The sequence below is a fragment of the Patiria miniata genome, unplaced genomic scaffold (assembly GCF_015706575.1).
Source record: "Patiria miniata isolate m_02_andy unplaced genomic scaffold, ASM1570657v1 HiC_scaffold_7, whole genome shotgun sequence".
Classification (NCBI taxonomy): Eukaryota; Metazoa; Echinodermata; class Asteroidea; order Valvatida; family Asterinidae; genus Patiria; species Patiria miniata.
Window position 1 is genome coordinate 18,074,594 of NW_024037074.1, and position 27,226 is coordinate 18,101,819.

General features: G+C 41.5%; 1 protein-coding gene across 1 annotated transcript in view; it reads left to right on the plus strand.

Moving 5' to 3' along the window:
• The first annotated feature begins 211 nt into the window (after positions 1-211).
• Positions 212-27,226, plus strand: part of LOC119745016 (FYVE and coiled-coil domain-containing protein 1-like) — a 31,039-nt gene continuing 4,024 nt past the window's right edge. Inside the window, exons 1-16 of the mRNA XM_038221240.1 lie at positions 212-367; positions 3,453-3,519; positions 6,057-6,176; positions 6,904-7,016; positions 7,960-8,066; positions 9,195-9,417; positions 9,798-12,316; positions 13,264-13,378; positions 14,392-14,520; positions 16,481-16,552; positions 17,406-17,453; positions 18,430-18,548; positions 18,930-19,017; positions 19,896-20,020; positions 20,810-21,211; positions 22,646-22,864. Coding sequence (XP_038077168.1) covers positions 3,474-3,519; positions 6,057-6,176; positions 6,904-7,016; positions 7,960-8,066; positions 9,195-9,417; positions 9,798-12,316; positions 13,264-13,378; positions 14,392-14,520; positions 16,481-16,552; positions 17,406-17,453; positions 18,430-18,548; positions 18,930-19,017; positions 19,896-20,020; positions 20,810-21,211; positions 22,646-22,864 — 4,445 coding nt within the window. The 5' untranslated portion in view covers positions 212-367; positions 3,453-3,473. The remainder of the gene's footprint in view (positions 368-3,452; positions 3,520-6,056; positions 6,177-6,903; positions 7,017-7,959; positions 8,067-9,194; positions 9,418-9,797; positions 12,317-13,263; positions 13,379-14,391; positions 14,521-16,480; positions 16,553-17,405; positions 17,454-18,429; positions 18,549-18,929; positions 19,018-19,895; positions 20,021-20,809; positions 21,212-22,645; positions 22,865-27,226) is intronic.

The window sequence follows — 27,226 nt, forward strand, 5'->3', positions numbered from 1 at the left end:
ACTTCCCCGGCCCAACTAAAAGTTGCTCACCTTCATGTAGTCATTGCGTCCTTAAATTATACAAATTGCGCCATCTAGTGACAAAGGTGTGCCGAAAGTGCGAAAGTGGTTCGTTGTTTTTAGGAGTGCGCCACACAGCGGTAAAAAAAAAAAATTTGTCTGTGACCCTGACTGCCTTTGTTCACTTGGTACGTGAGTTAATAGTGGAGTACATACTAATAATACTAATAGTAATATCAATTTTGCTGTGATCTGATATGATTCAGTGTAGTGCATAGTGTGCAGAAATGAATAACAAACTACTTCCTTGCTTGGTCTTCTTGGTGTAAACTACTCATCTCTATATCCGTGCGTGGATCCAGACGTGGTAAGATGGGATTTACACTTTAAAACTTTAAGCTGAAGTTTGTTGCTGACCAAACATGATGATAAAGTGAAGGTCCCTATATAGTATATCCCGGCTGCAGCTGTAGGGCGTGTATAATATAGGCAGTGTATATATTGCCGGAGACGGCAAACCTTTAGTAAACGTTAGTTTGCCGGATAGCGTAATTTTTTTTCCTAGGAGGGTTAGGGGCAATGTCATGAATAATTCAGTTTTTCCTTTGAATCATTGCAAGACTTAGGTTCCCGTTCTATTTTCCCCTTAATTTAAAATTATCTCAGTGATAAATTTGGAGAAGAAAAATAGCTGATGAAAATGAGCAGCGACGACTTGGATTCTTTTTTTTAAAATTTTTTTTAAAATGTGGTGCGGTCGGATTCGAACGCGAGTCATCTCGCTTACTAGAGCCTTTGCTTAACCACTACACCAAACGAGCTACACAACTTTTGGTGGGAATTTAATACATCTTATAATTCAGCCCTATTTTAAAGAGTACAGCGCCCTCTGTTGATATAGATTGCCGCCGGCAAACCTTTAGTAATCGTTAGTTTGCCGTCATTACCTCCGGCAAAATATCCACTATCTATAATATACTACCTGACTACATCAAGTACATGTATAGTCCGAGTAACTTGGACCCAACTTATCGCCTTTTTTAACATTTTGGACATGGTCTGGCGATAGTGGGGTCCAAGCTAATACCGCGACCTGGACAACATCATCCTGTCACTGTCCCAAACCAAAATTTTCCAACAAAAAACATCAGATTTCACCTTCAAAACGGCCTCTAAATTACTAGATATGCCACCTGAGGTACAAGTAGACATCGATAATTAAGATGGTTGTACTGAAGTTTACTTACGATCCGGAAAAAAAGTGAAATTTTCCGTTCATTTCGGAGAGCTCCCCTCGCGATCTTGAACACGTTAAATTCCCGATCGTGTTTAATGTTTGAACGACGCGATTTCTTCTACATGCCCAGCGTACATTCGATGGTCCCTGTATCCCGAGTGCGATTCCGTTACCGAGCGCGCGCGATGCATCGATTATGATAATGAGTAGACTGGATCACGTTTGTAAACACATGTGCATTTCAAACGATAGGGAGTCGGGAACTAGCACAGCTTTTATGGCGGATACCAGTTCAAGCTGGTTCCCGATTCCCTTTTACAGTTCGAAATGCACATGTATGTGTTTACAAACGTGACTCATTATCATAATCGATGCATCGCGCGCGCTCGGTAACGGAATCGCACTCGGGATACGGGGACCATCGAATGTACGCTGGGCATGTAGAAGAAATCGCGTCGTTCAAACATTAAACACGATCGGGAATTTAACGTGTTCAAGATCGCGAGGGGAGCTCTCCGAAATGAACGGAAAATTTCACTTTTTTTCCGGATCGGTAGTGTATAGGTAGAATTTACAATTTTCCTGCATGGTTTGTGTCTTGCGATTTGCTCACGGTGCATCGCACGTTGTTTCGCCATCTTTATTTTTGGGTTGCGTATTGTTGCCGCGCTGTCATCGACATTTTACCCCCAAATTTCCCTCAAAAAAACTAAACCCTGCCATCTGAGTATGACATACCTGTTTATTGAGAATGTTGCCAACTAGTTTGGTCGGTATAATAATTTTAAAGTTGATTTTTCCCCTATAACTAAGAAACCGGGCCCTAGTACATGATCGCCGATACACGTACATTGTTAGCTGGAGTTAGTTACCCAGCCCTAAATTTTATCATTGGGTTGTCATTTAGGGCTGGAGGAAGTTTTTCATTTGGATCTTCAGCATTGGCAGGTCAAAAAAAATTTTTAGATGTGCAATTTTGTCCCCATAACACACTACTTTTTGGGGGTTAGGTTGACTCTTGTCAGCACGATAACTTGAGAAATGCGTTACTTAGGAACTTGAAATTTGGTTTGTGGATTGTTCTTCATAGTCTTAAGAAGCCTATAGATTTTGGGCCCGACAGGTCAAAGGTCAAGGTCACTATTGCTAAAACAATAGAAATGATCCATTTTGGTTTATAGGGACACTGACTTTATAACAAAAAACTGCCAGCATGCCAGGGGGATTGCACAACTGTTACTTACAGTATTTTTGATAAAGTTATGTCAAAAACAGTTACAATTTATCAAGTAGATATTAATGTTTACACGGTGTTTTAAATAAAAGTGCCGACTCACACGGTAATGATTGGTACAATCTGTCGATATGGCAAGCTCGAGTTGAGGATTCGTTTTTTCCCATCCAAATGAATGCAAAGTTCTGAATAAATGTTTTTGATAATAGGAGTCGGTATTCCTCTTGGTATCAGGATACTTTTTGTAATTTAGAGTATTTGTAATTTAGTATTTTAGTTGATACTTATAAGCACGGTTTGAAATTGACTAATTTTGCGTGTTTATACGGCCCCAAACCACTGGACTCCCTATTAGTCATCACTAATTTTCCCTTCAGCATGTTCAGTGATGCATGACCTTGGCACAGGGTGACAAGTGATGGCCAGATATGGGATATGGGAATCTTTCCAGTTTTCCATACTGAATACTTTTAATCATTTGAGTCAACATGGTCCAGACAGAAACATGATTTTTTTTTTAATGCCAGATTTTGTGTTTTGAATATAAGGAACAAGTCCATTCATTTGTGTCTGAAATTTTGATGGCGATTTTGTCTGTTTTCCTTTGCAGGTTTGTGTTCATTCATGGAGTTGGGAAAACGTTTGTTTCATTGTATACATTTGATGGGTATTCATCAGTTCGTAGAACGGTTAATAATCATTGGTGGACAGCTGAATTTTGTGATCTTTTTATTGAAATAGTCATAACTTGGGAATAGCGTATGCAAATTAAGTGACAGTTTCACAGTTACTATTCAATAACATGTACTTTTTTTAGGCAATTGAGCAAGCCACATATTTTTTAGAAATATTTTTTCTATTTCAGTCACTTTCTTTGGATTCACCCTGTAAAGGATTTTTTTCCTGATCTTTGCCAACGCACGCCATGAGACCTGAATCGTGAGATTAGCTTTCAAATCGTTCGTTGTTTTTGTTGAACAGCAGCAGCACTAAGGAGCAACCATGGCGCAACCCAGGACTTACCCAAAGATAGTTCAGGATATCACAGGTAAGAAAACATTTCAAATTAAACCATGTACATGTACACTCCCCCCCCCCCCCCCCCCCAAAAAAAATCCACTTTAGGCCAAAAAAAAAATGTTCGGTCTCTGGTCAGAGACCACGCAGCTTTTTTTTTTTTTTTTTGCTTTTTTTTTTTTTTTCTTGCTTTTTTTTTTTTTCTTCAAGCTTGGATTGTACAGACAAGGTGGGTACTATTTTACTTTTTTGGGTGTCCTCATGTATATTGGTGTCCTCCATAATTTGCCTTGGTGCTTTCGATCATTTGCCTTGGTGCAATTTCCCATTCCTTGGTGCTCTTTGGTAAAAAAATTTGAGGAGGTCCGGAAATAGAGGGCGCTGTTGGAGCTACCACGGAACATTTTGGGAAAAAAACAGATCGACACGCATGCTTAAAATCGACGTGCGCGCTGACCAGAGACCGACTTATTTTTTTTTTGGCCTTATAGAGGCTTTCAAGGGTTTTGTGCAGGGTTCAAGATAGTCTCTGTCCAAGACCTCAGTCATGTCGGTGATCAATAGCGATAGTAGCAATGTTCTGTAGCGCCCTTTCAGAATTGTTTTTTTTACGTTCTCTCACTAACGTCTTGGTCATTTCGTAGCAATGGGGGCATGGCCCTTTCATGTAAATAGGACGGTCTGTATAAATTTGAACAAAACAGCAGTTCCCATTCACCGCACGTATGGCGCGAATGTTTACAACCGTACGTCGGGCGAGCCATTGAATCATTTTCTCGATCACTGATTGGTTCCCTAGGAAAGCGATGATGCTAGGTCACCGCACTTCCGCACTTCAGTGTATAGATCAGTGGTGTACAACCATCTGGCGAGCCATGTAATCATTTTCTCGATCGCTGATTGATTCCATAGGAAAGCCTGCAGAGAAAATTTAAACCGCTGATACAAAATGGCAAAGACGTTAGTACGAATGGGCCCACTGGTCTAATTGTTGTGCCATTAGAGGGCGCACTATGCACCTTCCACTATCGATCAGTAGCGTTCAAGACTAGGTTCAAGAACGCAAAGCATAGCAGAACTGTTTTCTTGTTTGGAGATTGATTGATGCCCACAGAAATTAAAAGTACAAAAACCGACCCATTCTTTCCTCCGCAACGGAGATTTAAAAAGTTTCCAAGCAAAAATGCTTCAGGGGTTATGGTTAAAGACTAAAGTTATAACAGTGGACATTAACTACATGTAGTTCACGCCGGGAATATTTTGACAAGAACGGAACGAGGCGCGGGATTACTTTTCACTCATCCTCAATCCAGGCGGGTTGAAGCCATCACCCTCGGGCAGCACACTCATATTTTCGGCCTCGCTCGCTGCAAGCGGGTCGCTGACAGATATTTCTGGCCTCGCTCCATGAGCGTTTGTCGGTCGTCTGTTCCGAATCCCGCAAAACCTTTGCGTGTATACACTCATCTGGCGCGAACTGGTTAACCCTAAAGGAGCCGGGGGGGGGGTGGAATCCGCCCCCCCCCTCAACATTTTCCGTGATAGCCTCTAAAAAAAATTTTTTCGCGACCCGAGCTGTTATGACTTTTTAGCCTCGAGCTTTGCGCATCTTTTGATACCAAAATCATAAAAATCAGACCACGGGTTGCCGCGTAGCTAAAAATTTTCCGGCGCTACGCGCCGTGAAAACTGAATTTTCGCATATACGTCGTGTACACAGAGCAGAATTGCCATTCGTACATATGAATAATTAATTAGCCATAATTCCAAAACCCTTTGACCTATAGTCATGAAATTTCTTGGGTATGTTTAGGAAGAGTTGCTCTATGCATGTGCTGAGTTTCAAAATTTTTCGTCACTTGATGGCCGAGATCTTAAGGGGGGGCGGAATTCCCCCCCCCTCCCCCCCTCCCCCCCCCCCCCCCCCCCCCCCCCCCCCCCCCCCCCCCCCCCCCCCCCCCCCCCCCCCCCCCCCCCCCCCCCCCCCCCCCCCCCCCCCCCCCCGGCTGAGAGATGGTCAAAATAACCCGGCCCCTTTAGGGTTAAACAGATGTGACATTTTATGCTTTGTATTCACCTATGGATACAGTTATTGATAAGTTATTTGATAACCGCTGATGTTAGGAACCAATTCCAGATTATGGAATCGAGTACCCATAATATACTCACATGTAACTTAGTAAATTCTCAGACAATGAAGAAAAAAGATTTTGAATGACATTTGTGGGGAATTTTCAAAATGAAAAGCAGGCTACATGGAAAATAAAACAGATTCACATTTATGACGCTTTACACCGTAAAGCTTCAGAGCTCACTGTACACACTTGTATTTTTCTGTATTCACGCACCATTGTGGAAGTATTATCGTGTGGACTTTTATGAACAATGTGAACAGCAACTTTTGAGATTTAAATCTTGGGGTTGGGTGTCTTTAACGGGTACCCGTGTTGGTTTTTTGGTCAATCAAGTACCCGATTCCTGTATTACCCGTAAATGCACATCCCTAGGTATTGACGAAAATTATGGATGACATGGGTCATTGTTTTTTTATGATAATCTTCCATGTAGGATGTATTCAAGACTTGAAGAGAGACTACACGGACAACAAGCAACCAATCACTGATGATTCTCTGGTGTTGCACAAGTTTTGTGCTAAGCTTGAATACTTGCTCCAAATTGAAATGAAAGGTGGGTGCATAGGATAATGAGGGATAGCCTTCTGGGGCCATTTCACAGTGCTGCTAAGCACACAAATTTGCTGAGCACCAAAAAAGTCTGGCTTATAAAAGCAGTTATCAGCCAAAACTCCATGTGATTTTCATGCTAAGCAAAACAACAGCTGAATACTAATCACGAGCAATATACATCACGTGGAGTTTTGGCTGGTAACCTGATTTTATTAGCCAGACTTTTTTGGTGCTAAGCAAATGTTTGTGCTTGGCAGCGCCGTGAAATTGGCCCCTGTTTAAAACCCTAACACCAACTCTCCCGTACTCCTCTCCCTCCCCCCCCCCTTTTCCCCCTCAAGGTTCAGTGATAATTTCACAGAGTTGTGTTGAAGATGGCATGGTTAGGACTTGTATCAATTAAATTAGAAGCACATGACACAGTGCAGATTTACACACAAAAAACCCTAAACTACAGGTTGGTGAGTGACAATTGTTTTGCTGAGACAATTTTTTGAAAAAAATATGCAGACAAAATCAGGCCAGTGCTACCCACAGTTGATTAAAAAAAATTTTCTTTACAAAATCAATCATCCAAAGACAACTGTCTAGCTCATGCAAAACCAATTTTGCATTCTTAATTCAACTCTTTTACCGAATTGATTGACAGAATCAAAGTTTGCACGTAGTCCATCATTTGACTTGCGAATTTCTTTTTCCACTTTTTGTTTTTCGTTCTCGTGATGCAGGTCGTACCAGCATTCTTGGTGGGCGTCGTGATTACTGGGAATACTTCTATAAATGCCTGAGCAAAGTCAAAGGCTTGAACGACGGATTGCGATTCGTGCGAGCAATGGCAGAGGTACATGTGTATGCTGAAACAAATCTAGACCATCAAATAATTGTTGACAAAGTTTTAAGTGGTGTACTTAATACAGTACTTACAACTTCTTTTTTTTGGATGTTACTACTTCTTGTTTGGATGTCATTCTTAATTCTTATTCTTGTATGGTCTTTCTATTGAAATTAACCCTAAAGCCCGTTCATACTCGGCGCGAAAGCGAACGCGAATTGGTGACGTCATAGTAAGTATTCGCACTGCGAAGTCGTAAAAGTTGAACACATTTCAACTCGGGCGAATTTCGCAGCGAACGTTTCTTGACGTCAAATTCGCTTTGCATTCGCATTCGCGCCAAGTATGAACCGGGCTTAACTCCCTAGCATGATTTACTAGGAACCATACCGATCAAATTCCAACACCATATGGAAAACTGCACACACATATTTCTGACTTTGATTCTGATTTTACCCAGTGTAAAAGACTGTCAGGTTCGGGGTACTGTACCCATCCTGGCAGATTCCAACAAAACACGCCGTTGGGGTTTGATGGTGGGGTTATAAGGGTCAAAAGTGCAACAATGTTCCTGTCCTTCTTACCTGTAAACTTTGTAATTTGCCATTCAAATGTCCTAAAAAATATGACTTCAAACTAATTTTTATTTGTTTGGTAGGTCATTTGCTTCACATAATCAGTCTTGGAGGAAGAAAAGATAAAAAGAGTGCATCCAAAAAGTAAAAACTCACAGGTGTCAGATGTAACAGGGACGGAAAAAAGTTGATCCCCAATTTATAGAATGACCCATATTCATTCCACCATGCGAAGCTTTGGGGCGAGAGGTGCTAAACTTAATTCATCTTTTCGGTGAATGTTACACCCTGCCGCCCCTCTCCCCCCCCCCCCAGTTCCGCCGTCTATGCCATGGCAACTTAATTTTTTGCTGATGACCTTTTTCTTATAATCACAGGTGAAAAGTTCACTGGGACGTGGTCGTGCTTTCATTCGTTACAGTCTGGTTCACCATAGGTTGGGTGACAGCATGCAGCAGTGTGTTTCCAATGTGAAGGTTACAAGGTACATGTATATAAAAAACCCTCATAAATCAAGAATTATGGTTGACCTTTTATGGATTTGCATTGATCTTTTGTTAATTTAATTAAAAACTAGAAAGCATTCAGAGAGCGCAAACCTCCGCCAAAGCTAAACACTTCTTTGCCGTATTGCCAGTACACCCCAAAACAAATACTCGCATAAATGGTGAAGAATTCTCTAAAAGATCCTGAATCCAGACCCAGATCCGGATCACTTCCAAAATCTAATCGATTTGTACTTGTACCGAGGACCACCCCTGAAAGAATTTTCATGCAAATCCATCCATAACTTTTTTAGTTATCTTGTTAAACAGACCAACCAACCAACAAACAAACTAACCAAATGCTAGTCGGCCGACCACCGTTGGGAAAAACCTAACTATTTTTCAACTGCTGCTCCAAATTTACCTTTTTTTCAGTCCAAATTTTGTTTGCTATTGGTTACATGTTCATGAACGGGTGCAGGCCAGCTAGACTCGTTCCCTTACCTTACAATTTTCTGGCAACTATAAATTGATCCATTTTATCTTTAGTGGAGTCAGGGAACCAGACTACTTGAACATTCTTGTTTTTCTTGGTTTTTCCAGCATTTCCGAACACAAAACTTCAAACATGTCAGTGTTACAATATTTGATCGATTACTAACCCCCCCAAATAGTTCATTTCGGAAAATTACAGCAAAAACCAATGATGTACACTCCCTTTAAACTCGTGATGGTTTGACTAATCAACTATTTGGACCCAGCCTGCTGAAGTTTTAGTATTACATTTTTGTCAAGAATATATCCACACATCCAAAACACACTGTAACAAGTACATGTATGACCATTAGGAGTTATGCTCAGTGCCAACCGAGTGTACCATCACAAGCTTGCACGCTGTGTACTGCTTTTCGGAAACTATTGATAGATTAATGTAAAGTCTCCTTCAAAAGGACACAAATAGAACCTTTCACTTTTGCCATTGTTTGAACCCAGTTGATCAGTGCATGGCTGGAGAAATGTGAGCTAAACCCACTGTATCCACGAGTGTTTCTTTTCAAATGTAAGAAAAAAACAGTTAAATTTGAGAAAATTCATTTTAAAATTTTGTTTCCTGCTTAATATACTAGCGACTGGTATAGCCAAATGGGTGTACTTCTGAACACCGTCCATAGCTCCACTGTCATCAATGCCCTGTATGAACTCAATGATATCCAGTTTGACCTTTCGCCTACCGGTTACGACCTAGACACCGCCTGGCCAACGTTTGCCCGTAAGAGCTTCGGTGCATCGGGTCTGTTTCTCTGGCAACCTCCGAGTAGATCCACTAGTACCAGCAGCGTCAATTCACAGGTACAAATACATAGCTGCCAACTATTACGGAAAAATCATAAATACTACGAATTAAGGGGAAAAAATACAACTTCACTTTTAAAAGTTACGAATTTCAAATTTTCTGCCCCAAACTTTGCCCCAACCAAATGCAGAAATAATGCATAGCATTCGGATTTGGATCAATACTTTTTTTCTCAGGTACTTTTGTATTTCATGGTAAACAAAACTGAAACACCGAAAAATCTGTTAGTATACATGTAGTATCAATGTACTTGCATGTATATTACATTGTTTCCATTGCCAACAAAACCAAAACGACGAAAAAAATTGGTTAGTATAGCATTGATGTTATTGCAGGGCATTAAAATGAACAGTTTGACGTGATTCTATATTTACAGCAAAGTACAAGCGACTCATACCCTAACAGTCCCATGATCGAATCACGACCTTCGATTCTGGAGGACCAACTCACCCGCCTCCAGAGGGAATTCGAAGAATGCGAGCAGGTGAATCGGCAGCTGCGACAACGAATCGACCAGCTGGAACAGGACAATGAAGAGCTCCACCAGATGGCCCAGGAGACGGAGGAACGCATGACAGCCTTCAGGAACAACTCAGAGAGAGAGACGGCCGAACTTCAGGATCAGATCGAGAGACTTGAAGAAGGAGTGAACTCAAAGGAGGAGGAGTTGTTTGGACTAGAAGCCAAGTGGAAAGACAAAGTCCAAGAAGCTGAGAAGACGGCATCGGATCTGTACACTCGCATCGAGGTGCTGAACAAGCAGCATGAGAGTAGAGACAGGATGCTGACGGAGTCCGAGAGAGACCTCAGAGAGAAGCTTCAAGTCTCTGAGAGCTCGGTGAGCGAGTTAAAACAGCAGTTGATTGCTCATCAAGCTGACTTGGTGACCAGGACTGCATCTGAGACGAGCGCCAAAGAGAAGGTCTTGGAACTGGAGAGCAAACTTGCCGATGCTGAAAACAGAAACCTGGAGCTGATTGGGAGGATGGACAGTATGGTTCAAAACAAAGATAGGACAGTCTCCAGTCACTTTGAATCAGCCAGCAAGGTCCATGAGCTTCTGACGAGACTTGAAGGAGCAGAGACAGAGAAGCTGCAGCTTCAGGGTATAAGAGAGGAACTGATTCGTAAACTGGAGCTCCTTGAGATGCGGCAAACATCTGAAAAGGAATCAAATGGTGAGAGTGTTTCAGAAAAACAGTCAACACCACACCTTGAGGGATATCTTCAACAGATTGAAGAACTTGAGAGTGCAAAACAGAAACTGGAGTCCCAGAATTCAGAACTAAGTAAAAAAGTTCACAGTCTCGAGGTGGCCGTGCAGAAAAGCATGACGGAAAAAATAACCTCCGAGAAACAGATGAATGAATTGAAGAGAACATTGTCGAATTTGGAGGAAAGCGATTGGTTGTTGAGAGAAGAAAAGGAAGAATTGCAAAGAAACATTTCACTTGTTGAACAAGAAAGGGACGAGGCAGTTAAACAAGCAGCGTTTCTTGAAGATGGAAACAGGAAACTTGTGGAGCTGGAAAATCATCTCAGAAAAAGTCAAGAACAAGTGGAGGCTTTGAAACAGGAAAATTCAAAACTGTTGGAATTGGAATCAAGGCTCAGCCAGTTGATGAAGGACCTGGAGAATCAAGAGGAACCATCGAGATTACCTGAGCCAATAACTGATCCACAAGTTTGTTCCGAAGCTTATCAAACATCCGCTTCGGATACCAGAGTATCAGCAGAATTACCTGTGGATGGATCCCTTGTTCATTCCTTTCAACGTAAAATAAATAACATTCTGGCTGACAAGGCAACAGGGTCTAGTAGTCTTCAGGTTGCTCAGAGAGAAGTCGCCGATTTGAAAATGCAAAATGACGAGTTACTCAAGCAGCTGAGAAAAGTGAACGAAAAGCAGCAACAGGACGGTAAAGAGGTTTCTGGCCTGTGTGAGACCATCACACGTCTCCAGGGTGAACTGGCCGATGCCGGCTTCAGATCTGAATCGCAGAACCAAGTATTAACGGGGAGAGATGGAGAGCTGAAAAGCCTTGGTGAGCAGATGAGCAGCTTACAGCACAGGGTTGCAGATCTTAAAGAGAGTGTCGTGCAAAAGTCCTTGGAACTAGAAACCCACAAGCAGAAACTTGACCGAGCGAGTAACCATGTAACGTCTTTGAAAGTGTCACTCGAGAAGACAAGGAGTGACAAAGAAGCTCTTGAGTGCAAGCTGGGTTCCACTGAGACTTCTTTTGAAAGTCTAAAGCACGAGCACGCGGCACTGCTCAGTGACAAACAGGAATTGGAAAAATACAATCAAGAGAGCTCTGAAAACTTAGAGAGGCAAAAGCAGATCAACAAAGACCTGGAGAACATGCTGGAAGACACAAGGAGGTCGATGGAAGAGAACGTATCACTGGAGCAAGTCTTCGAAGACCGGAAGCAAAAAATGATCAAAGAGCACGAGGACAAGGTGGAGTTCCTGACGCACCAGTTCAACACGATCCAAGAGGAGATGGAGAAGGCTAATGCTGAGAAGTCCAAATTTGAGGAGGAGCACAAGGTGATGTCAGCAGAGTTCCAGGAAATGAAAGAGAAGCTGGAACTGATGGAGACAGAGCGAAATGAGATCAAAAAGACAAACGACACATTGAATGCAGAGATAGCTCGAGTGAACGAAGAATCCGATCTTGCCCACACTCAAAAGGAGGAGGCGTCTCTGAAACTAGAACAGCTGAGGTCAGAGATGTTTGAAGCCCTGGAAGCAAACACGAGTAGGATGCTGCGCTTGGAGAATGCGCTACACGATGCCCAGGCGGAGCGAGATAAGGCTAAGGAACACGTCACTGTCCTGGAGACTGAGTTGACTGCAGCAGAGGAGAGTTTGTTACAGGCTAAGCAGAAGTAAGTATTGAAAACATAGTTTCTTCCTGGAATTTCTCAAGCAATTACGGCAAGGCCTTTGAAACCCTTGCAGGTGCCATAATCTTAACCAGTTCACTGTAGTGGAAAGCCCAGGATCTAGTTTTTGGTATGAAGAATTGTTAGCTCATTCCAAATAAGAAAAAAAATACATGTGTACGTGGGCTCATGGGTATGCTTTTGACTTTTCATGACGTTTAAACTTCACATCTTGAAAGTTTCACATTGGGGAAGCTCTCTCTAATCATGATTTTGTAGCTGTAAGTGGTTATATCTTAAAACAAGCACAACAATAAGGATCTCAAGCAAGGACAGTGCAAATTTTGTAGGTGTTTGCTTGTGTTCTCTGTCTGTCATAGAAGGTGGATATAAATTGCGTCACATCGACTTCAGGACTCTGCACAATATTGGCTTAAACTATTTTAATAACATAACCCCATGCAAACATACATTCTGTGCCAAGTCCGTGCAGTCAAAATCAATCAAGTGACTGTTTTCAACCCGTAAGAATTCCCAACCCACATAAAGCAGGATGGGCTGCCTTGCACTGCTTAAGTAGCTTGATACAGCTATGCTTTGACTCCGGGTGAGTGATAAAACAGCTGTGACCACGACTTGCCTGCTTTGTCTGTTGACCCAGTTTGACTAGTCACAGTGCTTGCTTGACATGTGATCTGACTGCTGGTGACTAGCCTTTGTTAAAAGTGTAGCAGGGGAAGTGGAAGTGAATTTTGATGTATCACTTGTGTCCAGTGGTATACTATTCAAAATGCCTTACCCACTCTGCAAAATATACACACGTACCCAACTCTTGCATCTATCCGACGTTTTGAGTTTGGTCCTTTTCATACATGTGCCCTAGCACGGTCTTTTAAAATAAATTTGTCGTCACTTTGTTTTGGATGACCCGTCATGTTCTTTCATCTTAGATGTGAGGAGAGCTCCCAGCAGCTGAAAAGCTTAGAGTGCGTCATGCAGCAGGAGGTGTCTGCTCTCAAGTTCCAGCTGAGCTCAGAGGCCATGGAGTACCAACAGGCCATTCAGGTATGTTGCCCCTCGCCGGAACCAGGCTATGCGTTAGATTAGGACAAAGGTGTGGGAACTTTTGAGTGTCCTCATCACAACGTTTCTTGGTCAGAAAGGTAATTAGCAAGGCATTGGCGCTTGATGCATGTCGGACTGCTTCCCACCCATTGTTCCAACATCTGAAATACTGTATGAACCTTTTTACTTAAAGCCACGTACATGTTGGAACATTTGCAATTAATACCGAAAAGTTACGATTGAAGAACAGAAACCTTGCTCAAATTGAATACAGGACTGGTGTCAAATACCCCTGTGAAACTATCCCGTCAGAAATGGTATACATGTACATGTACAGGGTGAGTCAACCAAGGCCAAGTTCGGGCAAGGACCATTAGTCGACTAGTGGTTGATTTGTGACGTACCTTACGCCTGCGCACTGATAGCAACGTGCGAACGTCTCTAGTCAAATGCTGGTCAAAATGTCATCGCAAAACTTCTGGATCCTGGCTCTCTGCTAGCATTATGAATGCGCGCGGCCATTGGTTACCAGCGAAGCAACCAACCCAAGTAGGCTGGTTCCAAATAGTCGACTAGCGTAGTCAACCACCGTTGACTAGACAGAGTTCGGGCAAACGTTAGTTAACCATTGGTCAACTACAGTCCTTGCGCGAACTTGGCCTTAGTGGTCATACCACCAAAGTGAGGAAAATTTTCAACAGCATCTGAAATCAAACCGCTAGAAAAATATTGATGCAATATATATATGTTAATGTTTTGAAACATACTGTTGACCAATTATATGTAAAAAAATAATTGGCTATTGTTAACGGATACACTTGCTGCGTTACCTCCTTAGACTGATTCAAGCTATTTTTGAGGAATGAAACTTTACCAATTTGTCGAAATATGCTATCATGAAACATCCCAAATATGAAAATAACAAAATGTTCAGACTAATTTAAAAGAGAAGAGGACCAAACCATTGAAACAATTGTACTGAACTTCTCGATTTCCAATTTATGAACTGTCAGGGTTACAAGCATAAGGAAGAAAATCTTCAAGGATTGCAGGATCGATGCAACGAGCAAGAAGAGATAGTGGAGAGTCTGCAGACAGAACTGAACCTGGCAAGGGCACAGCTTGAACAACAACTGAAACAGGTATTCAACATTAACCCCCACAGGCTCAATCCTCCAAAGTCCTTGGGCAGTTTTGGAGGATTTTGGAGGATTGAGGATGAATGCAATTAACATACAATTTTGGAGGATTGTGGAGGGTTGAGGGCACATGGACATTCACTATTGGTTGATTTTGGAGGATTGAGGATGAATGGTGTTTGAAGAAGAGGAGGATTTTGGAGGATTGAAGTGAATGGTGTTTGAAGAGGAGGAGGATTTTGGAGGATTGAGGCTTAATGCATTTTGAGAGGCAGGGCTGTCGGAGGATTTTGAAGGATTGAGGCAGTGGGTATCCTTCATTTGAACATAAGTGCAAAATTTAGGAGGATTTTGGAGGATTGAGGATGGTTCCTATCAAAAAGGCCCTAGGGGTTAGCGTAAATGTTCTAAGAAAATCTTAATTTTCCTTTGCTTGTCAGATGGACATGAGTCATTCTACATGTATAAATTTGGAGCATACGTTTTTTCCTGTCCCTGTTACATCTGACATCTATGATTTTTTAATTCTGATACACTCCTTAATGCAGAGTCCTCCAGACTGATTATGAATAGCAAAAATAAAATACCTACCCAACAAATAGAAAATCATTTGAAGTCAGTCTTAATGGTACTTGGTAGGCAAATTACAAAGTACCAAGGTAACAAGGACAGGAAAAATGTCACACGTTGGACACTTAATGTGTAGAATGACCGGCCGTATACACATTTTCTCAAATGAATATTGACACGTTTTGGAGGGTGTAAATAGAGTAAGCGTTAAAGCAGATTATGGAACTAAAAAGCTGACAGGTATATAAAAAATGGAGAGGAAGTGAGGGAGCGTCTCAAAAGTCGGAACGGTTGGAACATTCCGCTGGGCACACTGGCCATTCGACTGGACCGTTCCATACTTTTCCTGGCATATGTGCCCGGCTAATGGAACGTTCTGCCGGAACGGTCTGCTAGAGGAAATATACTCGCCGAAGTGCGGATATGACGGTTTCCAACCAAGCGAGCTGGTACTCGTCAACATTGGTTATCGTACATCGTTGTGAGGGTGTGTGTCTACGTGTATACTAACATGTACGACATGCTACGTATACAGCTGGGACGTGCAGTGTCAATGTGTGAATGCGTGTACATGTACTGTTCATGCGCGCGTACATGTCCTTCCCACGAAAATGACTGAAAAAGGCTCCAGTTGCAGTCGCGCGCGAATCTTGCGGTTACTGAATATGTGTCACAGAAGCAAACTTTTTCCTGTTTGGGTCTCATGTTTTATTGAATGGAACCCCAGATTACTGTAAACTTTTTTTCACTGCAAATTTATAACGTTAGGCCTAACTTATCTATTTCAACAACTTACCTCATCGTCATCACAAACGAAAGAAAATATTTTAAGACGGGTGCATGATACCCAATTACGGATATCCCATCTGGACCGTTCAGACGGGTACACAGATCGTTCCAACGGAACGCTGGAACGGTCCGATGGAATGGTCCAACGGAACGTTCCCGTTCCAACTTTTGAGACGCTCCCTTATTTCTGGAAAAGAAACCAACATTTCTTCAAAAGCGCACTAAGCACTGTAGCTCGCAAGCCTGAAGAAACCTGTGGAGAGGAGACAATGAGAAGAAATGACAGTTTTAGAAGTGGGAGGAAAACCCAAAAAGAATATTCATGGGGAAACCCACGTAAACAGGGACTGAAGACCCAATCCACATAGGAACCTTGGCGGGAATCGAACCCAGGTCATCCCGGTGGAATACGAGGAAGGAACCACTGTGCCAACCTGACTCGCAGGTTGTGCTGGATCCCGGCCATGTGCCTTTCATCTGATACTATTAAAGCAATTATTGCATTCTTATGTCCTCACATACAGCAATGTGTGAAATTATCATTTTTTTATACTGATCACCATAATAACATCAACTTTTCATTTGATTTTCCACCCAATCCTAGTCCAAAGAAGCAGAGGAAACTGCTACCGAGAAACAGCTGGAGAACGTGGCCCTCCATGAGGCTATTGAGGAGGTAACATAAGACATGCTTTTGTTTGTGTCAAATTCTGTATTACATGTACGTCTCAGCTGTATATTAAGCCTGTTCTCGTGAAATTTTGAGTTCAGTTGCCCTGCTGTATAAAAGAAGTTTCAAATTGCCCACAGGAAGGACTTTCAAACTTTTGACGGCGTAGTTGATTTTCAGAGTTTGTGTGATTTGGATGCTTCATTTCGTACTTGTTTTCATCCAACCATGCCTGCAGGTCCCTAAATGTAATCACATCAGACAGTTGTCAGGGTTCACTGTTATTAAGCTGAAACTATTTTGCAATAACTAAAAACCGGGACACCGGCCAAAATATCACAAAAACTAATTGTAACTGGTTCACAACTGCATTTGCAAAGAATGTACAATTCCTTCTTGAACCCTCCTGCTGTTTGAACAGTCACAGACAGTCAAAAAATCAATCCCCTTCCCCTGCCATACCTTTTACAGAGGCTAGTCACCAACAGTCAGATCATATTTCAAGCAAGCACTGTGACTAGTCAAATTCAGTCAACAGACAAAAGCAGGCAAGAAGTATGCACAGCTGGCTTGTCAATCACCTGCAGTCAAAGCATAGCTGTGTCAAGTTACATAAACAGTCACAGCCAGTCAATCCCGCTTTATGTAGGCTGGGAGCTCTTAACTGTTGAAAACAGTCGCTTGATTGATTTTGAGTGAAAGGACAACTTGGCACAGAATGCATGTTTGCATAGGAGGGTTAAAGGCAGTTTCTGACTTCAGTGTTGTTTCCTTTCTTATCTTTGAAATTCTCAGAACAATTTAGAAGTGTGGGATTAGCACTTACAGACTTTGTTTTGGGGTTTCTTTTTTTTTCCAGATGTCCAAAAATATGGAAGACCTACAAGTTCACAAGTTGAACTCTGAAGTAAGTAAACTCAAAAAGCATCAATTTCATGTTGTGATTTGCCAGTCATTTTCAACACCTTAAAGGGAGGGTCCCATGCTTTTTTGGGGGTGTGGCACCCTTAAAAATAGATTTTAAAATTAAATTCATCATTTTTTTAGCATTACAAAATACTTTCCAATAAGACATTGAACGAAATCAGTCCACGCTAAGTTATCCATTTTTTTCAATTCAGCTTTTGAATTAATAGCGCGATGTTCCCATTTCAGCGTAGACTTGACTCAAGTTGATATCTGTAACACACACTGTCATCACAACTTGGTCCGGAATTCCATCATCAATGTCGTGCCCAAATTGTAGCGAGTGCCATTTTAACATGTCACCACTTCAGTGTGTGTACATGTATGCATACTGGCAATACTGAGCTGGTACACGACACCCTGTGGAGACATGTGCACAATAGGGAACAAAAGATTGTATACGTCTCCACAGAGCAATTTCTATAGGTGAATACGTCTCCACAAGGTTATCACGAAATAGATATATGGATTTTACTCAAAAACTAGGAATTTCCAAGGTGTGTTGATTGTCGCAAATTGAACTATTTTATGTAAGGGATATTAAGTTCTGGTTAAAATAGGAGCATTTTGAAAGTACACTTTTAGACTCGGAAACTTTAGTACACAAGAACAAAGAAATGACTCCACAAGAATACAAATTCCAGTATCAAAGCACAGACTGTGTGTAAAATCCGACTCAGGCCAAGTCTAAATTAAGCTCAAGCACTAAACAACTGGAACATCGTATTCTTTGAAAATTGGTTTGGAAAAATATTAAACATTTGAAACGGGTATACTAACTTTAATGTTATGCCAGATTTTCACCATTGATAAATGCTGAATTTTATGATATTCTTTCCAATAAATCTTTGAAGTGGTAATGTTAATCTGTGGCGTGAGTTGATATAAACACTTAAATCATGTTCTTTTGACTGTAGGAGGAGCTAACAAAATTAAGGCTGCACAGCCAAGGCAAGAAGACGTCGCTGGAAAGCAAGATGGCTCAGTTAGAGAGTGACAACGTGGAACTCAAGAAACAGATTATCAAGCTCATCAAGTAAGGCACTTGGTATCATTTATTTTAGCCATCTAGACAGGTGCAAGTGTAATTTTTTTTCCTTCAGATTTTTTTTTTTTCCGACCAACCAACCCAACTTCAGAGGCAAAAAAAAAAAAATAATAGAAATAAAAAGGGACATCCTAAGCAAAATTAAACATAGTTTTTGTAAATTTTTCTATATTTTTATTTTTACTATTTTAATTTTTTTTTATCACAAGGCCCTTAAGGGCCACTTGGGGTGAGGGAGACACAAAGTTCTTGTCAAAATAATGCCGGCGTGAACTGGTTAAAAAGAATTGGTTATATGTCAGTGTCGGTAATACTTCAAGTGAAAAACACACATATTTTGATAAATCGTAGTGTTTTGTTAATTTTCAGAGATAAAGACACGCTCTGGCAGTGGACTGACAAGCTTGATCATCAGCGCAAGGTGAAAGCATCAGAGAGATGGATTGAAGATAGCGAGGTAATTCAAACAAACTGCCAGATCTGATAGTTTTGGTGGGGGGGGATGGGTGATGAAGAGTCACTCATGTGACTTTTAGCCCAAGCAATGTTGGGAACATGGTGCGTGCCAGTGAGTAAAGTGCCAGTTATTACAGGACGCAAAGGACCAGCCAACTGTCCTCTGACCGACTGAGTTACTGACTGAGTCACTGAACGACAGAAATAAGGTCCCAAAACTGAGACTTTCAAGTTTAACTAAACCAGTCAAGCCTCAATGAAGATATTTGTCCAAGAATGTGATTCAGTCCTCAAGAGCTGAGTTCTAATAATTGGTGCGGTATTAAGTTGATCACAGCCTATGAGTATTGGACTTCCAATTTATACAGCTTGTTGAAATTCGGGCGATTCACAATGCAGTGCGCCACTAAGAGTTTGCCACGGAGAGTTCATTTTTCCCAGTGCATTGTGGGAGATGGTCGACAAATTCGCAGCGCAGGACATTTGAAATTGTTCGTTTTTCCTGTTAGTAGTGTCGTAAGCGTATGATTCAAGTTTCTGTTTGCCCTTTTCTTTTCTTTTTATCAATATGGTGTTTTTTGTAAGGCGGCAGAATGCTATGCTACAGTCTATAACAGATAAGCTCAAGTTGTCGACTGACACTCATTCAAATGTTTTGTCGACCATAAACTTGAAAAATGGATTGGATTCTCCATGGCAAACTCTTGGTGGCGCACTGCATTGTGAATCGCCCAGTTTCAGTGCTACAGGGAGTAACAGGCAGGGCTGTTTGGGTGCTACAGTGACTAATAGGTTAAATAACTTTTACGTTTTTTGTGACGACAAAGGAACCTTGTATTTGATTTGTATTCTATTCCATTTTGTATCCCCTAATGCTAGGCCACATATTGCATGCAGTGTCGTGTGGAGTTTTCTCTGATGGTCCGACGTCACCACTGTCGCTTGTGCGGTCGTATCTTCTGCGGCAAGTGTGCCAACTGCTACGTGTCTGCTGCACACAGCCGGTAGGTCCAGTGTTTTTAAAGGCACGTAGGAACATTGGTTATTACCTGGAAAGGGAACTGCTGATTTAATGAGGGAAGCCTTGCTCAAAGTGAAGATAAGGCTTGCCCTAGATTCACTGTGAAATCGTCATGACGGATCCAGCTCTTTAGGAGCCGACCCGACCAAACCTACCAACTGGTCGGGTCCTCACGCATACTTTTGGAGCTTTTCTGAAGGGAGAGTGCATGTGTGCCCCAGGGGATTAAGATTGTTATCACCACTAATCCTATAATGAGTGTGATAAGAGATCCTGCCTGAACGATTCAGCTTACAATTTTGTAACTAAATACCTTGATATAAATTCATATAAATATCTTATTATTTACGTGTGTGAAATGTTATTTTGTTTTCTTTTTTGAACGGTTAAATTCCATAAAGTAATGACAGAGAACGATTATTACATACAGATGCACATACAGTGTATGTACATACATGTACATGTACTTCCAACACTCACCCAGCCAGCTGTGTTGTCCACAGGAGGTTGTTTATTTAAGTGATTAGGGGGATTATCTTGCTGGACATGGGTGAAGTGTGTTTACTCAAGGACTCCCCACTGGGGTTGAAAAGTATGTGTGAATCCATCTAGGTTTTCTAAAGGGCTGTTCACGTAATGTTCCACCAGAAATAGTTTCATTTGAAAGAAAACAATCGTTGATGGTGATTTTTTTTTAAAAGTGTGTCCGCCGGCACACTTTTTGTGAAACATGCGTCTTTTGAACAGGTTTTGATGTCCGTTCATTTTCCAGTAAGAAGTCGCGCGTCTGCGAGCAGTGCTTTGTCATCCACCAGCACGCCAACGAGGCCGAGCAAGCGTCCAGTCCGAGCACGCTCAAACTGGACAGCGACGACGATGATGACGAAACAGAACGCGAGAACTTCGCCAGAGGTGGCAGGGCTGTCATCAGTGGCTCCGACAGCCAGCTCAGCGAAGATACGCTATCCACGCCCACCACGGAGGCGGCGCCGTCTTCGTTCGAGGGCGCTGCATCGGCAGACACGTCCCCGGAGCATCAGGGTGCAGCAGCAGCAGTGAAAGACGATGACTCCGCTTCGGTTGGGAAAGCGTCGCCAAGTGCTGGTCAAAAGTTGAAGCAAGCAGCCGGCCGTAGGAAAGGGGACGGCATCCAAATTGCTGGAAGCGAATCCAGGTAAAAGAATCAGTATTTACAGTAAGCTTTATTTAGCTTAGCTGTGTACATTTGTAGTTACATATGGGTCAAATTCTATACATTTGGTTTCACTTTTTGTCCTGTCCCTGTTACATCTGACATCCATGATTTTATCACTCTGATACACCCCTTCATGCAAGAGTCCTCTTATAAAAAAAGGTCATTTGAAGTCATTTTTTAAAGATACTTGAATTGCAAATTACAAAGTATCAGTGTAACAAGAGCAAGAAAAAAATTCACACTTTGGACCCTAAAGTTATAGAATGACCCCATAGATATCTAATTTCAAATATTGTTTCTTGTTTTTTTCAAATTTGATCGGAATTTACTTTATTTCTCCTTCATAAAATGGTATCTTCAATTAATTTCTGGATTTGGGCCCATTTTTACTTGCATACGATGTTGGATTTTGAAAGTGGAGAAGCCTATGTGAAAATGAAATGAAAGGGTATTATCGTAATTATCAGAATGTACATGTTCATTTTGAAAATTAAACCGATTGGCTTTTGAAACTTGAGTTGCTTTTATGAAACTGAATTCAAATATTATTATATTGTAAATTTTAAAATGTACAATTGAAATGCACTTACTGATGATCAACAAACTGCCTAAATAATATCAATCGACAAACTGACAAAATGATGAAAAGCTCAATTTGTATAAAAACGAATCCTTGAGTACGGTAAAATACAAATTACAAACTTTGCTTCGCCCTATCATAAAATTGAGAAGAAACAAAAGAAAATCATAATCATTGCATGCTTCATACATGAACCATGAATGTACATGTAAGTGCATGTAACTACATTTCTCGCATACATGTACTTGTTATTACTTTACATCTCATGCTGTTGGTGTAATAAGCCACTAAACCCCTATTTACCTCTCTCCACCCACGAGTATAAATGGGTATCGGCATGAGCTGGGGAGTAAGTAGGGAGAATATAGCTATTTTCAGTGTTTCATGCCTATCAAACTGGAGATGAGGGCATGTGTGGTCTAGCGGTGGAGCACAGGATTCATGATCGTGAGGTTGAGTGTTCGAGCCCCGCCGTGGCCATGCGTGTTGTGCCCTTGAGTAAGGCGCTTTACCTCAATTACTCCTCTCAACCCAGGTGTTAAATGGGTACCGGCATTATTCAATGCTGGGAAGGTAACAGACTCGCTGTGGAGGAGGTGTGGCGATCCCCCCCCCCCCCCCCACAGCAGCATATGAGTCTGGCCCAATCGCTAAACGAAAGAGAGATGGGCACTCCGTTCCTGTGAACACAGGTTGGTCCCTTTACCCTTTTTTTTTTAAACTGTAGATAAATGCTGGCATGATGGGCCATACTGGCTCGTGACAGACTTGACTTTACTTACTTCCATTCACATACAAACACACACTCAAAAGCCCTGCCTCAATTCACGTAGCTACTACTCAGAAACCGACCAGCCTGAGAATCCAGTGATTGTCTTGGACAGCCCACTGCCGCCGCGTCGTCGCACCCACCAGTCCGGTAGCGACGGGGATGAACCGGACTTTGACCTGATCAGCGAGGAAGAGATCGTGGCCGCGAGGAACGAACCGGCACCCTCGGAGAGCCCCAGTAATGGGGCGACGAGAGGTCAACGCGGGCTCGCTGAGAAAAGGTGGGCAGAGAGTGGTGGGAGGTTGGTGGTGGAGATGGTCTGGGGGTAGTGAAGTTTGAATACCAGCACGATATGTGACAGAGGATTAACACCCCCCCCCCCATCTCCCTATACCTTATACACACCCTTGACTATTGTTACCTAACACATCCCCCCCCCCTAGATTTCTCAAAAGAATTCATGAGATTCTGGTAACACAATGACCAACACAAAAGAGGGAGGTTCCCTCTGTCACATATCGTGCTACATAAAATGAGTTTGGATGGTCGGCTAACATTATGGACATTAAATCAACTATGTACATGTAGTTAGTTATTAGTTAATGATCAATTTAAATGTCTGTGGGATTGAAGTTGTTCACTCAGGTGTATTGTGGACTCGGTGCACAAATGGAACACAATGTTGTGTGGCCACTCATAGGCTCGTGCTCGTTACACACTAAGGACCATTAGAATTAATACATGTACGGAATACCCGGTACGTATGCGGCTCGGAAGTAGTTGTCTGTTAAATCACCATTTTGCATGGTCATGGGCAATGCACATTTCTCATCGATGTAAATATTGTAATGTAAACATTAAGATGTAAAAATGTGGGTTTGGTGAAATATCCACACAAAATGGTATTATAACCAGCTAGTTTTTCCCAGCTGCATACGTATTCCCAAGCAGGTACCATTTCTAAGGCCCCCCAAAAAAGTCTCCGGTTTCTGGTATGGAGCTTGCCCCAAATGTGGTGCGGCGACGCGGGTTTTTTTTTTTTTTTTTTTTTCGCCTGCTCTTTTTTCTTCTTCAAATGTCGGTTGATGTTGCAGATGACGCTTCGATCCCCTTAAAACTCTCCAAAATATCCTTCAGAGTGGAGCTTGAGGTGACCTCAAAGGCCATAAAGCTTATACTCCATCGTAACCCGATCTAAAGACACGTTAAAATTGTGCAGCAGCAGCATTCCAGTCAAACCAGTGAGTTTGGCTGTTTTGAGACATCATCTTATATTGGAAAAAAAAACTTTTTAAATTTTGCCGACGCGCACGGCTACGACGACGCGCCCGCATACCAGAAACCGGAGACTTTTTTGGGGGGCCTAATGGTCCCTACTGTGTGTGTGTGAGTAGGTTTATGGTGTAAACTGAGGACACACATGTGCAACATCATCGATGAATTGAGGACAGGAACCAAATCGAGGACGACCTCGATTAGAAAACATGTACAAAACCAATGAGAGCTGTTGCAACAAAGTTAGAGTATAAACAAAGGCAAAGGGAAGAGGAACAATAGAAGATCCTTGATTTATACCATAAATAAACGTGGGTGAACAAGTACATGTATTTCATATTCGCTGAGGCAGTTAGACATAGAGAGAACAACGAATTCATTGTTGTCCTCAAACGTACATCTTTTGTTGAGAACGGTCCGCAAACATACGTGTGTGTGCTTAGTCTTTGGGAGAGTAACAAAGGGAAACACAATGTCTTGTCCTCAGTCGTGATGGTAAAGTACGATTGTGTGCTCTGGATCGAGCATGTGTTGCATCTGCGACCAAACTTGTGTCTTCATCAGGTGGACACCTGGTGTACTTGTGCACTCTAGTCCATAATACCATTATCCTAGTTGTCTTTTCTTCTTTTTTTTGCTGAATTTGAAGAATTTGTGCTTGCTTGAGTTAACAAAATGTCTGACTAAAGACAAAGCAAAATGAAAAAAATATAATTTCTGGTCTGTTATGGGATTGACCCCCTTTACATGACCACCCACGTTTGTTTATGGTGTAAATCAAGGATTTTCTTTTGTTCCTCTTCCCTTTTCCTTTGTTTGTACTCTAACTGAACAGCTCTTATTAGTTTTGTTCACGTTTTCCAACTGAGGTGTCCTCCATTTGGTTTCTGTCCTCGATTCATCGATGATGCTGCACGTGTGTGTCCTCGATTTACACCATAAACATGTACATGTAGCTTAGTAGAGTGTTCTAACGAACACTGCAGTATCCAAATGTAGCCAAAAAACAAAGAACATGTACAATTTTGCTGGGCACAATACATATCATAGCATTAGAATTATTTGGTTAAAACATTTTACTCAGGCATCCATTTCATGATCTGGTAAGCAGAAAATCAGGGAAGAACCATTTTGGACTCACGAGTAGTATGCATCACATGATATTTTAGCTTGTTAGCAAATAGTGTTTTTGCTTAGCCATTGAACTTAGTAGATCCATGAAATTGGCGACTGTTTTCAGATGCAACTTGCACTTCTCATATCTTTCCTTTTTGGGGAGGTGTGGATGTTTTTTGGAGGGGTAGTATATATACAGTGAAATCTCGATAAGTCAAACCTCAAGGGAACAGGTTCAAAAATTTGACTTACATGTAAGCAGAGTTTTGAGTTAAGCAGGGCTGTATATCATTGTTATACTACTGGAGGCAATGGATCCTTTGTTTGACTTTAATGTTTTGAGTTATCAGAGTTTGACTTAAGTATCGAGATTTTACTGTATATAATTTTTTTAATTAAACTCCTCAGAATGGGTGTATAATGGTTATGTGACCCATTTTGTATCATTTTGAGGAGAGCATCATGTTAATATTTTGCATGTTTGTGAAAACTGATTATTTCTTTTCTTTTTCAATGATATTTCCACTTTGTATTCCTTTAATATGTGACCTGCCATAGCATAATGAGGAATAACCCCCACCTTTGACTTTTCAGGTTGTATACATCATGTTAAAACGCAAATCATTGGCTTTCCAATGATACCAAATTTATTTTTGTAGCTTAATTTATTCCAAAGATATGACGCAGGAACTTCGACAGTGTCCTGCCAAGTTTTGCTAACCTCATTTCGAGAAAAATGGCTTTAAAAAAAAGACACGCATTGCGCCACCAACGGCAGTGAAAAACGTTCTTCAGTTTTTCCACTTTTATGGGTATTTTTTCCCAACAAAAAATGCATAATATGAATCTTGGACACCCTAGCTACTCAAAAACACAAAACAATCAATATCAGTTCTGACTTCAGGCGTCGAGGCTTTGGGGGACATTCCTCATTTTGCTTCAGTAGGTCACATGTATTTGTCTCCTGGAACTGTTAACACACTGTATTTTTTGCATGTACGTTTCTTGCCTGTAATCTTTCTCATTTGTATCGTGTGTACTCTAATTTACTTTTTGTAGAATGTGACCACTGATAATTAATCAACCGAAGACATAATGACGTCACGCTTTGTTTACATGTGCGCTTTTCTACGGGAGCCAGGTGGGGAAGCCATCCAATCATCCCATCCGGCTCCCGTAGGAAAGCGCACATGTAAACAAAGCGTGATGTCATTATGTCTTAGGTCTATTTCTACAAAACATGTAAATCTTCAAGCAAACGAAAAAAATCATATTTTAATGTGATTGAAAATCACAAAATTCACAAATTCCTCCTTAATTTGTAGTAGCTGCTCGCATGCCTATTTCTTTTCATCTCGTTTTCTGATTTTGCTATATTATGTATAGGCCTATAATTCTATAATTTGTGGCTTTCTATAAAGTGTGACCTTTTTCCTGTGTCTGTTACCTTGGTACTTTGTAATGTGCCATCCAAGTATCATTAAGAACAACTTCACTTTTTTTTTTATTTGTTGAGTAGGTAGTTTGCTATTCATAATCACTTTAACCCTAACTCCCTAGGCCTTTTTGCTATAGGATGTAGCTTCAATCCTGCAAAATCCTCCAATTGGCCTCATGGAAAAATAGCATATAGCCTCAATCCTGCAAATTCCTCCATTATTTCTTGAATTGGTCCGTGGAGGGGTGACCACTGCCTGAATCCTGCAAAATCCCGCGGCAGTGACTGTCAATATGTTGAGGCTTGGCCAGTAACATCCTAGAGCAGTACGGAGGATTTCAAGCATAATCCAGGCCTATATTTATGCATGGCTGAGCAAAAACAACACAAGGTCCGGCCCAAGACCTAGACAAAGTGCATCCTACGAAATCAGTAACGCACTTTTGCCATGTAACCCCAATCCTCCAAATTCCTCCACTTTGGCAAAGAGGATTTTGAAGGATTCAGGGCGGTTAGGGATAAGGCGGAGTGCATAAGAAAGTACAAAATTGTAGATGTCAGATGTAACAGGGACAGGAAAACAGTGAACCCCAAATTTACGGAATGACCCATAACCATGACTGCCCTGCAACCTTTCTTGCATGTTTATCCTTGCTGTTACACAATTACAATTGCCAAAGTTAGTCAAAGTTAGTCAAAAATAGCAAAGAAAACAGAAATAAGTCAGCTTAAAATTTGAGAAAAAAAAATCCGGACCTGTCATTGCAACAAGTTCATATTTTTCCATTCGGAATAATTATGCCCTGGTTTATA